Source organism: Vitis vinifera, chromosome 1 (assembly GCF_030704535.1).
Source record: "Vitis vinifera cultivar Pinot Noir 40024 chromosome 1, ASM3070453v1".
Taxonomy (NCBI): Eukaryota; Viridiplantae; Streptophyta; class Magnoliopsida; order Vitales; family Vitaceae; genus Vitis; species Vitis vinifera.
The window spans coordinates 6,577,365-6,592,202 of record NC_081805.1 but is presented as its reverse complement, the minus strand read 5'-3'; the positions used below and the strand labels follow the sequence as shown (position 1 = coordinate 6,592,202).

Sequence of the window (14,838 nt, the reverse complement as noted above, 5' to 3'; positions counted from 1 at the left end):
AAATGATCGGAGGAATAAGTGATGAAAAAATGTAAGATTTGGGTTTGGGTAGGCATGAAAGATGAGAAATGGGTAGTTGTGATGAAAGGTGGGCAGTGGGTATGAGGATGTAGAACATAAAGGTAGCCATGCGCATGGGATTGGTGTGACGTTTAGCAAAAATGGGTATGAATGATGAATGTGTTTAGTGGGTTTGGAAAAAATGAAGGATGAAAGGTGTGAGTGGTGTTGGATATGATGGGTTTGGAAAGATGAGAATATGGGTAAGTTAGGTAGTGGTATAGATATGAATGGGGCTTAGAATCAAATTGTGAAAGGGTTGGCTATTCATGCATGATGAGATGGAGTTTATGAGAAGGCTTGGGAAGGATGATAAGGGATCGTGTGCCTGAATTGCATGCACGTGGGAGGATATGGGATAGGTGAATGGGAAATGAATGGTGGAGGATGAGTGATGAAAAGTAATGAGACAAATGGGTATTATGGGTATGGAAAGATGAAAACATGAATGAGGATGGATGTGTTGATTGAATCGATAGCTAGCAGTGAGCATCAAATGATTCCAAAGGGATATTGCCACAGATAACCACCCCAGAAACCTCAACGAATTGGCTACCCTTAGCAATTTCAAGCTCAACATCTGGATAATGGGCAATGAAACCAGTGACGATGGTTCTTCCTCAATAAATATCCCAAATGCATGTTGTAAACAGAATTATGAAATTATGGACAACCCGTAATAGAACCTATCACGAGCAGCAAAACCATTGACTAAAGTATTGGCTTCGGGGAGCTCCTGTGGAAGGAATATTCACCTTCTTGACTCAGGTTAATCACATCTGGTTTGTGTGCAATAGCGGCAGCATGTGATTTCAGAGATCCAGTAGGATCTGATGAACCAGAAACCTCTGATGAATTTAATGGGCCTGAAGGAATGAGACTAGATGTAGTCAGGCCTGTAGTGGAGAGAACTGGGATAAGTGTACTAGAACTTTGGCAGGAAAATAGAATTTCCACCTCCAGGTAGAGGATTTGAAGGTTTCTTTCACTGGGTCATCACGTCTAATAAGGGGTCCAGAATTAGTCTTCTGCAGCTTCCTTTCTCTCAGATCGATCAAGGGGTTTTCTTTGAATGGGCTTTATGAACCTCCATATGTCCAGTCCAGTTATCAGGATCTCAGTTGTGGGTGACTTATTGAAACAGTCGTCCTTCTCAGCAACCATATTGATTTTTCTCATCATGAATTGCATCAGGATATTCCTTGCTAGCACCATTATTTATTTCACCAAGATATTCTGTTTTAGCATCTCTTTCCTCAGCATCTTTTACAGAAATACCATACATCCAGGATGAATCAGTGCGAGAACTTAGACCCATCAACCACCACATTATAGACCGCCAGGTTCAGCTTCAACCTAGTTTATCCCAATCTTGAAGCCTGAAAGTCTCCTTCCCCATGAGGTGTTTTTGGCTGCAGCTCACTGCTCCTACTCTGGTAAATGCTCAGCTCAGCATCCCCCTCAAGAAGCTGCTCCTCAAGCAATCTAAAACAGCTATCTCCTCTCTTTCTCTCGAACCAACCAAAAAAAAAATACTCCTACTCCTCAAACTTGCTCATCGGCCCAGAAATCATCTCTTCAAACAACCGCCTAGAAAAAATATCTCCTCTCTACTGAATACACTCCCCTTTCCCCCAGGTGTCTTGCCCTCCAAGAAAAACCCCAGCCTCAAAATATCTCTGTAACCACAACCAAATTAGCCTGCTCTCACTGATGACCTGCCATCTTTTTCCTGGATATTCTATGACACGTGTCACCCTCCCATTGCGTCTTCAAACCACTAACATCATTTCCAGCCAATCAGCCAATCAGGAGACAACACGTGGGCTACTGAAAGCCCTCCACCTGGCAAAAATAACTTGCAGAAAACACATCCCAAAATGGGGGTCTACAGTTTTCAAATTTTACATCAATTTTATTTTTATTTTTTTCCAATTCTATTTTTATCTCAATATTTATCTCATATTTATTTTATTTAAACTCAAAATTATTGATAAAGGAGGAAGAAGAAATTAAAGGAGAAGAGAGTGAAAGGCCACAACCGGTTCTTCCCTTAATCGGTTAAGTGGATTTTTTTTTTTCAATTTTAAAATGGATGGCGAAGATGCAATCTTGGACATCCAATGGCTTAAAAGCTTTTCGGTATGGTACCCAAGGAGGTACCCTAGACTTTTTAGTATAATTATTGTGTTTGAAGAGTAACGGGTTATAAAATACAAATTTTAAACACTTATTTAGATTAATTAAAATTTCATATACTTTTTTGTCAAGTGTATTACCTTTGACAATTTTGGTATTATCTTTTAATGATACAAATACTATCTTTTATCATTTTAAGTACTATCCTTAACCCGTGAGTGTATAAAAATTGAATTATTTTTAGAGAGTTTCAACTTAGTGATTGTTTTTAAATTAGTGTGCGAGAACTTACTTTTTCATTTTTTTTAAGTTAATGATTTTGAGGAAAATGTATTTTGACTTATAATTTAAAAAAATATATATATAAAAAAGGAAACCTCAACTTTTATAAATAAGTTTTATTTATGTCTATGCGCATTTTCATAAGTCAAATAATTATTTTTTGAAATACTCTTTTACTTGATAATATTAAATAAATTATCCAAAATTAATTATTCATTTTAATTTGATAAAAGTGTTTTCCAAATAAATATATTATGAATTTATTTTATTATATAATATGAGATATAAATCATTGTGATAAATTTTCCATGATACTCAAGCGATAAAGAAAATCCTTCTAATCCCTTAGTTAATAATGATTTTATATTATGTATTATATAAATTCTCTCATCTTCTCTTTTTTTTTTTTTAATAAATTGAATAAAAATTTTATTAGTTGACATCAATAGTAAAATAAGAATTTTAAAAATTTAAAATACAATTAAAACTAAATACATAAAAAAAAAAACCAAAAAACTTAAAAATTAAGCAATAAAATATTTATCTATTGTATTTTTAACTCTTTCTTGATATTTATACATTCTACCAAAGTGTTTTCACTAAGTGAAAGTCAATGTTTTATTTTTATATTTTTAGTTTTAAAGTTTTTTTATTTTTAGTTTTAATTATATTTTTAATTATTAAAATTTATTATTTTAATAATCTCAAATTAGTTTTCATGGTAAAAAAAATGTTAATTGATGTTATTAACATCAATTATTTGAGTTATGAAAAAGTGTATGTATCTTATAATATTCTTAAATGGATGAAAATCAAATATATTTATAAAAGTTGAAGTATTTTTTTCAATATTTTTTCAAATAAATAAGTCAAAGTCTAATTTTTTAGTAAAAATAAAATATTCATTTTCATGTTTTCATGTACTATGGTACGATATTATTAAGAATTTTTTTATGAATAATAAAGGATATTATCGATCTAATGATGTTATGTATATATATTTTTAGGTGATATTTGTTTTTATTATTAAAATTTGATTTTATTTATTTATATCCCCGACACAAAGATGGATATGTAATCATGGAATAAATTAGGTAATCATAATAATAACTTTAACATGAAAGGTAAATACTCTTAAAAGGAAAATAATATTAAGCATATGATAAAATATAATAGTTTCACATTTCAAAAGAGAATGATATTAAATTTTTACATAAAGTGTAAGTAATTTATCTTAAAAAAGATAATGATATTAAAATCGGTTTAATTTTTTTTTTAAAATAAGATAAGTTGATATAAGAATCCTTACATTTCAAATATAAATTATTATTTTTAAAATAAAAAATAAAAAATATCAATCCGTCAGTGTTTTCCAAATTTGCATAAAAAAATCCACGAATCTCTCGTGTCGTGGAAATCTCTAGTCGGATGTCATCGCCAGCATAACTTAAAAAAGAAAAAAGTATATATTATTTTGCTGATTGGGATAAGCGGATGGTCCATCGGGATCGGGGAAGTGGGTGGTGCATGCGTGTTTTTTTTTTTTAATCTTTCTTTCAAACCCGAATGCTGATGTGGCAGGCACACGTCAAGAGAGGGAATTCATGTTCTGAAACCCAGATGAAAGCTCCTTGCATGCTTATGTAAGTAGAATCACACAAGAGAAAGAGGCGAACTGTTTGCAGTGATGGCTGCTCCTAAGATCTCATCGCTGCTCTCTTGCTCTTTCACTTCTTCTTCTTCTTTTTCTTCTTCTTCTGCTATGTTTTCTTCTATAGGTACTTGGGTTCTCTCTTTGCTTCTCCTCAAATCACTGCACGTTCATTGAGTTTGATTTTTGGATATGGCAAAAGGAAATGAATGTGATTGTTGTTTCTGGGTGCTGTTTCCCTTTCCCTTCTGTTTGGTTGGCGGGATTTGTTTCTAGTTTCCTCCCAAAATGACACAGTACCTATGCAACTACAACTGTCTGGTTTTGATAAGAAGATTGATCCATTTTTTGGAGTTGAGATTCTTAGATTGTCAATGGCTACATTCTTCCATCCCCTATAGTATATCTTTTCACCTTTTCCATCACTTCACTTTTTGAGGGGAAAGGTTATCTTTAACTAATTGTATTGTTCTGTTCTTTCCCATAGCTGCTTTTGCTGTATGTGGAGTATTATTTTATCTGTTGGCTAAGTAAAATGCCTATATTTCTAACCTAGGGAGGAATTCGTCCCGGAGAAGAGGGATCTTTAGATATAGCACTGCTGCAGCTGTTGAAGAACCAATCAATCCTTCTGTTAATGTGAATTATACTCAGCATTTAATCAATGGACAATTTGTGGATGCCGCATCTGGTAAGCCTACTATACATCCTATTATTCATAATCGATGGAGGCATATTCCAATTTTCCAGCAACTGATGATGGGACTCTGTTATTATTAAATCAAGTTAGCTCTTACTGAATCTCATGTGGGGCCTTAATTCCCTCTGGCCTCAGGGAAAACTTTTGAGACATTGGACCCCAGGCTGAAGGTGATGCAGAAGATGTTAATCGAGCTGTCTTGGCTGCTTGAAAGGCGTTTGATGAGGGACCATGCCCAAGGATGACTCCTTATGTAACTCTTCTCTGTCTTCTTTTCCTTTTTTGACTTCTCAATTACTCCTCACATTACCTAAAATGCGAAAAGGATATGGGTCTGGACTTAACAGAATTCACTCTTTGTTTGATTTCTCCAGAAGAGATCTAGGATGATCTTGCGTTTTGCTGATTTGCTTGAAAAGCACAATGATGAGATTGCAGCACTCGAAACTTGGGATAATGGGAAGCCATATGAACAAGCTGCAAAGGTTGAAGTACCATTGATGATACGTTTGATGCGGTACCATGCGGGTAGGTGAAATAAAAAAGAATACAACATGTATACTACTTGTATATAAGTTTCAACTTTTACTTATATTTTGATCGTTCTGTGAAACTCTTTGTATGCAAAAATTCCTCAGGTTGGGCAGATAAGATTCATGGTCTCACAGTTCCTGCTGATGGATTGCATCAAGTGCAAACCTTTCATGAACCCATTGGCGTTGCTGGACAGATTATTCCCTGGAATTTCCCACTTCTCATGTATGTTGGAAGGTTGGACCTGCATTAGCATGTGGTAACAATATCGTTCTAAAGACAGCAGAGCAGACACCATTGTCTGCCTTGTATCTATCAAAGTTATTGCATGAGGTAGTACATGAATCAAACTCTAGCACTGGTTCTTTTTATTTCTTTTTGCTTTTCAGGGTGTACTGCATCTAGTATATTTCTCTATTGCATCAATGCTCAGTTCATCAAAACCCTAATCCCAAGTACTTGCAGTGGGGTACATAGGATCTTTTTCACCCTTAAGCTCTATGTAGAGTCATATGCTCCAGTTATCCTTGACTATTATTTCTTCTCTCAGTACCTTGGCCAAATTCCTTTTGGCCTTTATCTTGCTCTTCAGGCACTTTAAAATGTAAAAGGCTAACCCCCAAATAATTTGAAATAACTAAAAGGATGTCCGGTTCAGGCATGATGTAGTGTCAAATTGAAGCCCCCTAGCTCTGTATTAACAGAAGCATGTATGACATATGTTTGATTTGCACTCAATGTCAAGATTTTATTCTACTGGCTATTTGTTTTGTTTTCTGGGTGACATTTCCATTTTTTATGGTAAAAGGAATATCTAACATCCACTTTTATGGATTAACATCGAGTGTTGTCTCTTCATCTTTCATACTGAGTAGATACCCTTTGTGACAGGCCGGGCTTCCTCCAGATGTTCTAAATGTGGTTTCTGGTTATGGTCCAACTGCTGGTGCAGCACTTGCCAGCCATTTGGATATGGGCAAGGCAACTTATGAACTTAAATGTCTCCATTTCTATCCTTCACATACTTGCATCTCTGAAACTAGGTAAAGATAGAATTGACAGTGCAGGGAAATCCTGAAAATTGACAGAAGATAGATATTCAGTAATGATTTTAAGTTGTTAGTTCCTGTAAATCATGATATGAAGTAAGGTTAACTCTTCCATTCATAGTTACATTGTGTTTTGACTATTGTTGATGTATGGACCAGTCAGATTTTTTCTGTGTCTTTCTCCAAGTATTTTTACTCTGTTATTCACTTGGACACAGCGTTGTTCATTTCCAAGGAGCACTTGAACACATGGGAAGTGATTTTCCTTGTTCTTTTGGGAGGGCAGAGTTGGGATAGGGTCTTAGTTGCTCAGTTCAGGTTTAGAGATGTGATGAAGTAGGGGACTAATCTTCCTAATGCGCATTGTAGAGAACATATAAAATGATTTCAATAGATTTTATTGTTTGCCAATTCGAGATCAAGTTAATTCACTTGGGAAGAAAGAAGCTAAACATGCTTACATGATTACTTACAGCCATTTTCAGTAACCAATGCAATTTGCTAGTGTTGAACATGAATAATCAGTCAATGGTTAAACTGGATACCTTATTGTTTTCCTGAGTACACTCTTGACCCCTTAGAGCTACATGTACTCTAATGGCAGCTTGCTTTCACTGGATCAACTGTAACTGGAAATTCTGTTCTTCAATTGGCTGCAGGGAGCAATCTTAAGCCAGTGACTTTAGAGCTTGGAGGGAAATCCCCTGTCATTGTGTGTGAGGATGCTAATGTAGATGAGGCTGTTGAGCTAGCCCACTTTGCTTTATTCTTTAATCAGGTACATCCAAGAAATTCCCATGTAGGAGCAAGACAGGTTTCAGAAAACTTGGAATTCATTGACTGACAAATGTGTCGCAATCTGCAGTGGCAATGTTGTGCTGCTTGCTCTCGTACATTTGTACATGAAAGTATATATGATGAGTTTGTAGAGAAGGCAAAGACACGTGCTTTAAGACGTACCATTGGTAATCCATTCAAGGCAGGCATTGAGCAAGGCCCCCAGGTAAATTTGCCACCACTTCTTGCATATAACCATACTCTTACAAATTGATTTTTCATGGTTGATGTCTACTTTTGAACTTTGAAAAACATAACTCTGTATGATGGTCTCGCATGTAATCTTGGAAATCCAGCAAATGAAAATCCAGTAAAACGTGTTGAATTTGATTTTGAGAATCATGGCAAACAATTATGTCTCTTGCTGCTGTCAAATATAGTGATGTAGGTGCTTCTAATCAGATTGATTCAGATCAATTTGAGAAGATCCTGAGATACATAAGATCTGGTGTTGAAAATGCAGGTACCCTTGAAACTGGAGGTGAGAGATTTGGCAATGAGGGCTTCTTCATTAAGCCTACAGTTTTCTCAAATGTTCAGGTATATCTTCTATGCCCTCCTTGTTCACAAACCATTTTCCTAAAAGTTTGTAATATACTAACTGACATAATTGTAATATCAGGATGGCATGTTGATAGCACAGGACGAGATATTTGGACCAGTTCAGTCCATCCTGAAATTCAAGTGAGCAACAGGCCCCATCTTTGTACACTTCCTAATCAGAGGGTTCTGTCCTCTCATACATACCACTAACGTTTTGAATGATTGCAGGGACCTTGATGAGGTGATAAGAAGGGCAAACGCCGCTAGTTATGGGTTGGCCGCAGGAGTCTTTACCCAGAACTTAGACACAACCAACACCCTGACCCGTGCACTAAGGGTGGGCACAGTATGGGTTAACTGCTTTGATGTGTTTGATGCAGCGATTCCTTTTGGTGGGTACACGATGAGTGGGCATGGCAGAGAAAAGGGTATGTACAGTCTTCAAAATTACCTGCAAGTGAAGGCTGTTATTGCTTCCTTGAAGAACCCTGCGTGGTTATAAATAAATCACCCTGCTTCTTTCTTCTTACTTAAGCATTGTGAAGAACAAATACAACCCTACACTAATCTTTACTTGTAATATCATGATGTTGATGATGAAGATGATATCACAAAATTGGGTATGGTACTGCGTGGGTACCATAGAATTTTCCTAAATTATAACAGGCCTGTGGTAAACTTGCAAAGAAGTCTCCCATTAAATCACATCAAAGCTCTTGTTAAGACAGAAGTCAAGGTGAAGCCCAAGTCAAGCTTCTTTTGATCCTTCGTCAATGACCCCAAAGAAAGAAGTAGATGATATATATACTGATGTTCCACTTCCATTTCTACAAATCAATAAAACTTAAAATTTTGTTCACAATTTTTTTTTCCATTTAAAAGAAAGCTGTGTTTAGAAAAAAGGCACTGGGGAGTTTTCTTCAACGCCATTGAAGATTCTCAGGATGAACCTTACCTCTGTTCTCTCTAATCAATTCATGTTCATATTTAGGGCCAATTTATGCAACTGGCTGTTTTATGTCGGTGTTTGTTTATGTGCAAAAGATTGTGATCCAGTTCTATGATAGAGGGACTCCCACTCCTTGGCGATGGGTGGAGTAGACAAGGTTCGGCAGCAGCTCCATTTTCGTGTTTGTGCTCTATTTTCTAAGAGAGAAATGCAAATATGTATCACGAAGCAGGATGAACATAGAACTGTCAAAAACAGGCAATAGAAAGTTGAGTATTCAGAAGGACATGCAGGAACCATTTGACATCTGCTTTATAATTGATGCAGCAATTGTTCAAATGGCAGTTTGAAGAACCATGGAACATTTAATTTAAATCATGGGTTTTTCTCCTTCTTTTCAGTAGCCTCCATATCCTTCACTAGGCCTCTCCTTCGTACACCAAGAAAGTACCAGAGGAGACACCAATCCAACAATGCATCTGGCAATGCATTTGTTAGGCACCACTGCACAGAATGTGTCCAATAGGGTACACATATATGTTCATAACCAATCCACCTAATGCTTGCTCTGCTGAACATCTCTGGTGATGGAACAAAGAAGGAGGGCCTCTTTATGGATGTCATCTTTGTTGCCACAAGTAATGGAATCTGAAAATAACACCATAAACTTAATAAGAAAACAAAAAGAAAAAAAGAAAAACAAAGGACAAAAACAAAAAACAAAAGAAAAGCTTATAATAAATAAATGAATTTAGCTAGAGGCGGGTTTCATGATGCCATATATGGGTGCCTGTTACAATAGATATTGCTTGTAAAATTACTTTGAACTTCCAATTTCTTTTTCTAAAAGGAAGATCACCAAACCTGGCACTGGATATCAATTCCTCGTTTCCGGTATTCCAAGCTGATACATTTTGAGAACATGGCTACGTACCTGTGAAAAAGGCAGAAAATCTATAATTTGCAATCTTCCATACTATAAAGATTTGAGGGATAAAAAGTTGCAGTCGAGTCGCATGGCTATTCCAATTCCGCCACCTTCCATGGGCGTGGAAACCAACCGTCCTGGTTTCCAGCAACCATTTATCCCTCAAACAAAGCATACATAAGATTGAATTTTTAGGAGTTTAACAGGAAGGCTAGCAGGAGAGCCTTATTGAAATTCTTTTCAAATGGGCATTTAATTCAGCTCAACTCATAAAAGTATTGCAGCCGGCACTCATCTCAACACAACTCATCAATAAAAGCATTGCAGGGTTACACAACCTCTCAATGCAAGCTCATAATAAGAAAAGCAAGTTTGAATTAAAAATATCCAATTAGCCTTAATATTGATTGGAAGTGAGTTGAGACGTTCATCAATCCAATGCCAAACCCAAAACAAGCTAATGTATAAGTATATTATTGTTTTATATTTATTTAATCTATGTGTAAAATCTAAGATAATATAACATAAATTGTGAACTGATCCTCTAATAGCCTCAGCAACCTGCTTTTGGGACCTATCCAAAACTATATCTTGAATTAATATGCCTTAAAACCCAGCATCACTCATGAAGAAAATGTTAGGATGATGGTGCAACTTACGCTTTGGTAGCAACATAAATGGCATGTAAAGGGTAGGAAGAAACAGCGACGGAAGAACCCGAACCAATGTTGACAATAGCCCCTTTTTTCTTCTTTAACATGCCTGGAAGCACTGCCCTTGAGATCCAGGTTGCCCCTTCCACGTTCACTTTTATAATACTTTTCATCAACTCTACATCGACCTCATGAAAGAATTTGGCATATGGATACGACAAGCCAGCGTTATTAATCAAAACTCCAACATCTAAACCCTCGATTCCTTCCTCCATAGTCCTAGCTATCTCCTCTCCTTCAACCTTATCTAGGTCAATGACAATAGTTTTAACCTCAACCTGTTGACCATGTCTCTCCCTTACCTCCCTCAATACAGCTTCGAGTTTCAAAGGGTTTCGACCCACTAGTACGAGGTTAAGACCCTTTGAAGCCAACTCAAAAGCCAGGGCTTTGCCAATTCCATCGGTAGAGCCGGTGACGACAGCCCATGAGCCATAGTCTTTCAGATTCCTTGGTGGTCTCAAGAACATGATCCACACCCATTTCACGACACTGACAAGGGTTTTAAAGATAGTTATGAAGCCTAGGGTACTGACTGCTAATAGGACAAAATCAGGCAACTCCATCGACATATGATGCCCAGGACTCCGCAGATCGACAACACATATATTGATGTATATATAGTGCTACTCCAACTTATTCAGAGTTGCAGGTCTGGAGCCTCACATTAATTTATTGTTCATCATTTAGGCGTCAACTTCATTAGGTGTCATGAACTTTGGCATGCCCAAAAATAGAAGTTAACGAATGACGTAACGTCCCGAGATTTATATTTATTAATTGATGGTAGGAGATCGATGGAGGACTGTAGGCATCTTTGTACTTATATTCTTATTTAAGTTTTCACACTTTTTAAATGTAGGGTTCTGTTGGAACCACCAACAAGTTATAATTATTACCATGGCCAAATATAAGATGACGTCTATGGGTGAGTTGCAGCCATGTTGCTGTTCTGCTACTGGAAAAAGCACCTATGAATGTGACTTTTTCGTTAGCCCTACGTAGTCATGTTTAGGAGTTGCTACATGGTTGTGTTTAGGCCACGAGATGGGCGGTACGTGAATCTCGTTCTACCTTAAAGGTATGATTAGCAATTGCAAACCCCTCGTGACAAAAAAACAAAAAAAAGTTTAATCCTACTTCACTTTGCATAGACAATCTATAAATAGAAACACCTCTCCTTAGCTACGATCATCAAATTAAGATTAAATCTTGTTGGAACCATTGTCTTTTACATGCTATCAGAGTCTTAGACGGAAAACACACATTGCTCCTCAAACTCAACAAATTATACCATCCCAACTTCCTTCAAATTAACACCCCAAGACCTCTCGTTGCAACTTAGGATTATCTAGAGAAGACAGTTGTTCACCTCAAGGGATTATTTAAAGAAGTTGTTCATCTCACATTCTCATGTACTAAGGATGGGATTATCTACAAAAGTTGTTCACCTCAAGGGATTATTTAAAGAAGTTGTTCATCTCACAATCTCATGTACTAAGGATGGGATTATCTACAGAAGTTGTTCACCTCATGTAAAGATTAGACAACATAGGGTTCAACTCCAGTTCACAAAGAATTAGATCACATAGTTGTTGACCTCGTGCAAAGAGAGGATACTATCACATAGTTTTAGTAAGGGTAGATAAATCTGCAACTAAAACTCATATATAGCTTTGAACTTATTTTGACCTTCACTAGAAGTATTAGATAAATTCCCACCAAATAATGTAGAGGCTTGGCGGGCTAATTTTAGGGTTCTATAATTGCATGATGTTATAAATGCATTTTTTTTTTAGTCTTGGATATTGACATTTGGAGCGACATGAGCTCCCATATGCATCCATATGTTAATTGTGTGGGTTATTCACAATTACTTTTATAAATTTATAACGATTTTTTATTTCTTATAATCTCTAAAATTAAATAATGAAAACTAAGAATATGTTTGGCCATAAGATTTAAAAAAGGTTTTTTTTGCTAGAAACAATTTTTTTTTTTAAATAAAAAATTTATAATATTTTTTTTTTATAAATAATTTTAAAAATAAAGTGAAAAAGGATTATAATTGTTTGTGAACAACCTAAAGTTGTTTTGAACTACTTTTGAGAGAGAAAGGAAAATATATAAAAAAAATTAAAATTATAGAAAAAATAAAGTAAATTACAATTCTTCCTTTTCTATCATCTCTTTCTCACCCAATAGCTAAAATCTTCAAGTATGATCTTTCTCCATTGCATGTACTTCTTTAATTTTTTTCTAAATTCTTTAATTTTTATTTTATTTTATTTAGGAATCATATTTCAAATCAAGCAAGAATTAATGTATAGGATTTGTTCATTTAAAAAAATAATAAGTAATCTAAAAATAGATCTAATTAACACTAGAGCTACTTACATCAAAATTGATCATGAATACATGTGGGATTCATTAATAAGTTTAATTATTTTTAAAAATAATTTAAACTCAAATGCTAAATTAATTGATACCAAAATGTATAGACTAAAATAGATCCAAAATGACCATTATTTCTCTTTTACATACATTATAATTATTATTATTATTTTTAAAATTTCACTATACAAATGTGAAAGTTTTAATTAGATCTTGTATCTTAGAACTATTAAGAAGGGTTAGCCAAAAATAGACTTTTTGATTTTTATTAGTTTTTTGTATATATTAAATTAACAAATATAAAATAGTCAATTGCACATAGAGATAAGTGATTTACATGTTACGCCTCCTAGAGACTTTTGAGGATATAAAAAATCATGAGATTAACAAACTGTCGAAAAAAAATCCAATGAATATGAAAGATTAAGCATATAAATTTACTTAATTAGTAACTGCTTTCCTTGACACTTACACTACCTGAACAGTTGCTACTCTTCCTAACATTTATACTACCAAAAGCCTATACTAGTTTTCATATTGTACTCCTTAATAAACTCCTAAACTACTTGAGGAGATGCGATTTACTACTATGAACTTAACGAAAAAAGATGTTTTCTTTTTTTAGAGCATTGAATTATGCATAAAGAAAAATAAGTTATACTCATGATGCATGGAAGAAGAAAAACTCTCTTAAGAGGCACACATTTATATCAGTTAAACCCTAATGGACTTATATGATGTTTGTTTTCTTAGGTAAATAGAAAAAATCAAAATATTTGATTTTTTTTATTCAACTAAAAGTAACATGCTGGTATCATCAAATATAACTAAACCAAATTTATTGATAACAAGTTTATTATAATTATATTAGTTGATATCAATAAGTTACTTTTAACTAAATAAATAAAAAAATAAAATATTTTGACTTTTTCTATTTAACCAAAAAACAAACACTACCATAAATATGATTTAAAAATCTTAATTTCTAAAATTGATTTAAGAAACTTAATGAATTTTGGAAAATAGTTGAAATCTAATGGATTTAGGTACGAATGCTTGAGTGTCATTAAGGGTGCATGAGTGTAGGAAACACTTGAGAGTCATTCAAGGGTGCTTAAGCATTGAGAGAGCCTGAAGGGCACTTGAGCGACCTTTAAGAGTGTTATAGCAACCCTTGAGGGAGATCAACTGTTCTTAATTAAATTTCATTTTTTTTCAACCCAATTTCAAGCCCAATTTTGATATTAGTCCACTATATGACACAATTACATCTTTATTCCTTAATTACCTCAATCATTCTTACCTATGCTATCCCTAAATAAATAAACCATGGTCTTGAGCCTGTAGCAAGAAAGTATGTAGAGTTCTAATTTAGGATGAATGAAACACATTTGTCAACTTAACTAAATACCCTAACAAAATAAACTTTAATTTAGTAATATTTAATGGGTTAGATTTATTAACAAATTTTTTAATTTTAAAAATCATTTAGAACTTGAAAACTGGCCCATTTAATAACAAAAATTTATGGATCCAAATTGGTTTAGAATAACTCCTATATTCCTCCTTTACACCAACATTTTTAAGAATTTTCTTACTAAGCAAATTAATTTCTTTCAAGCAAAGCATAATGTTTTAAGTTCTTAATATTAAGTAATATGTAGGAATGACATCTAGCATTAAGCTCACAATACAAGGACATTAAAAATACAATCCATTACAACTTATAACTTAATTTTTCTTTTTAACAATTATTAATACTATTTTTTTATTAGATTAATATTTTTTAATAGTTGTATTGTGAAGTAAAATAATTCAAAATTATTATTAAGTCTATAAATAAAAAAATATAATGACTTTGCTTTTTTAATTATAGGAATAAAACAATAATTTGTAAAATTATCATACTATATTATATATTAGTATTAATAATAATATTATTTGATAAGTTATATTTTGTGAAATTATTATATTATAATACACATATTGGATAGTTTATATATAATAATTTTTTATATAAAAAAAAGGATAAAATAGGGATATAGTTGACTTAAAAAGT

At 34.1% G+C, this 14,838-nt stretch overlaps 2 protein-coding genes across 2 annotated transcripts; one reads left to right on the top strand and one right to left on the bottom strand.

The window, feature by feature from the left end:
• The first annotated feature begins 4,168 nt into the window (after window positions 1-4,168).
• Window positions 4,169-8,297, top strand: LOC100262805 (benzaldehyde dehydrogenase, mitochondrial-like). Its single transcript, XM_059736285.1, has 12 exons — window positions 4,169-4,259; window positions 4,689-4,823; window positions 4,968-5,002; window positions 5,207-5,360; window positions 5,471-5,603; window positions 5,772-5,835; window positions 6,258-6,347; window positions 7,020-7,193; window positions 7,281-7,418; window positions 7,655-7,792; window positions 7,875-7,936; window positions 8,024-8,297. Exons 1-12 carry the CDS (start codon window positions 4,169-4,171, stop codon window positions 8,295-8,297), a joined length of 1,488 nt encoding a protein of 495 aa, XP_059592268.1.
• A 664-nt stretch (window positions 8,298-8,961) lies between these two features.
• LOC100257722 (very-long-chain 3-oxoacyl-CoA reductase 1) lies at window positions 8,962-11,041 on the bottom strand. The gene is made up of 3 exons (XM_002281904.4): window positions 10,332-11,041; window positions 9,609-9,678; window positions 8,962-9,392 (listed from the first exon to the last, which is right to left on the bottom strand). The coding sequence occupies exons 1-3, from the start codon at window positions 10,955-10,957 to the stop codon at window positions 9,120-9,122; spliced, it is 969 nt and encodes a 322-aa protein (XP_002281940.2). The 5' UTR covers window positions 10,958-11,041; the 3' UTR covers window positions 8,962-9,119.
• Window positions 11,042-14,838: the final 3,797 nt, after the last annotated feature.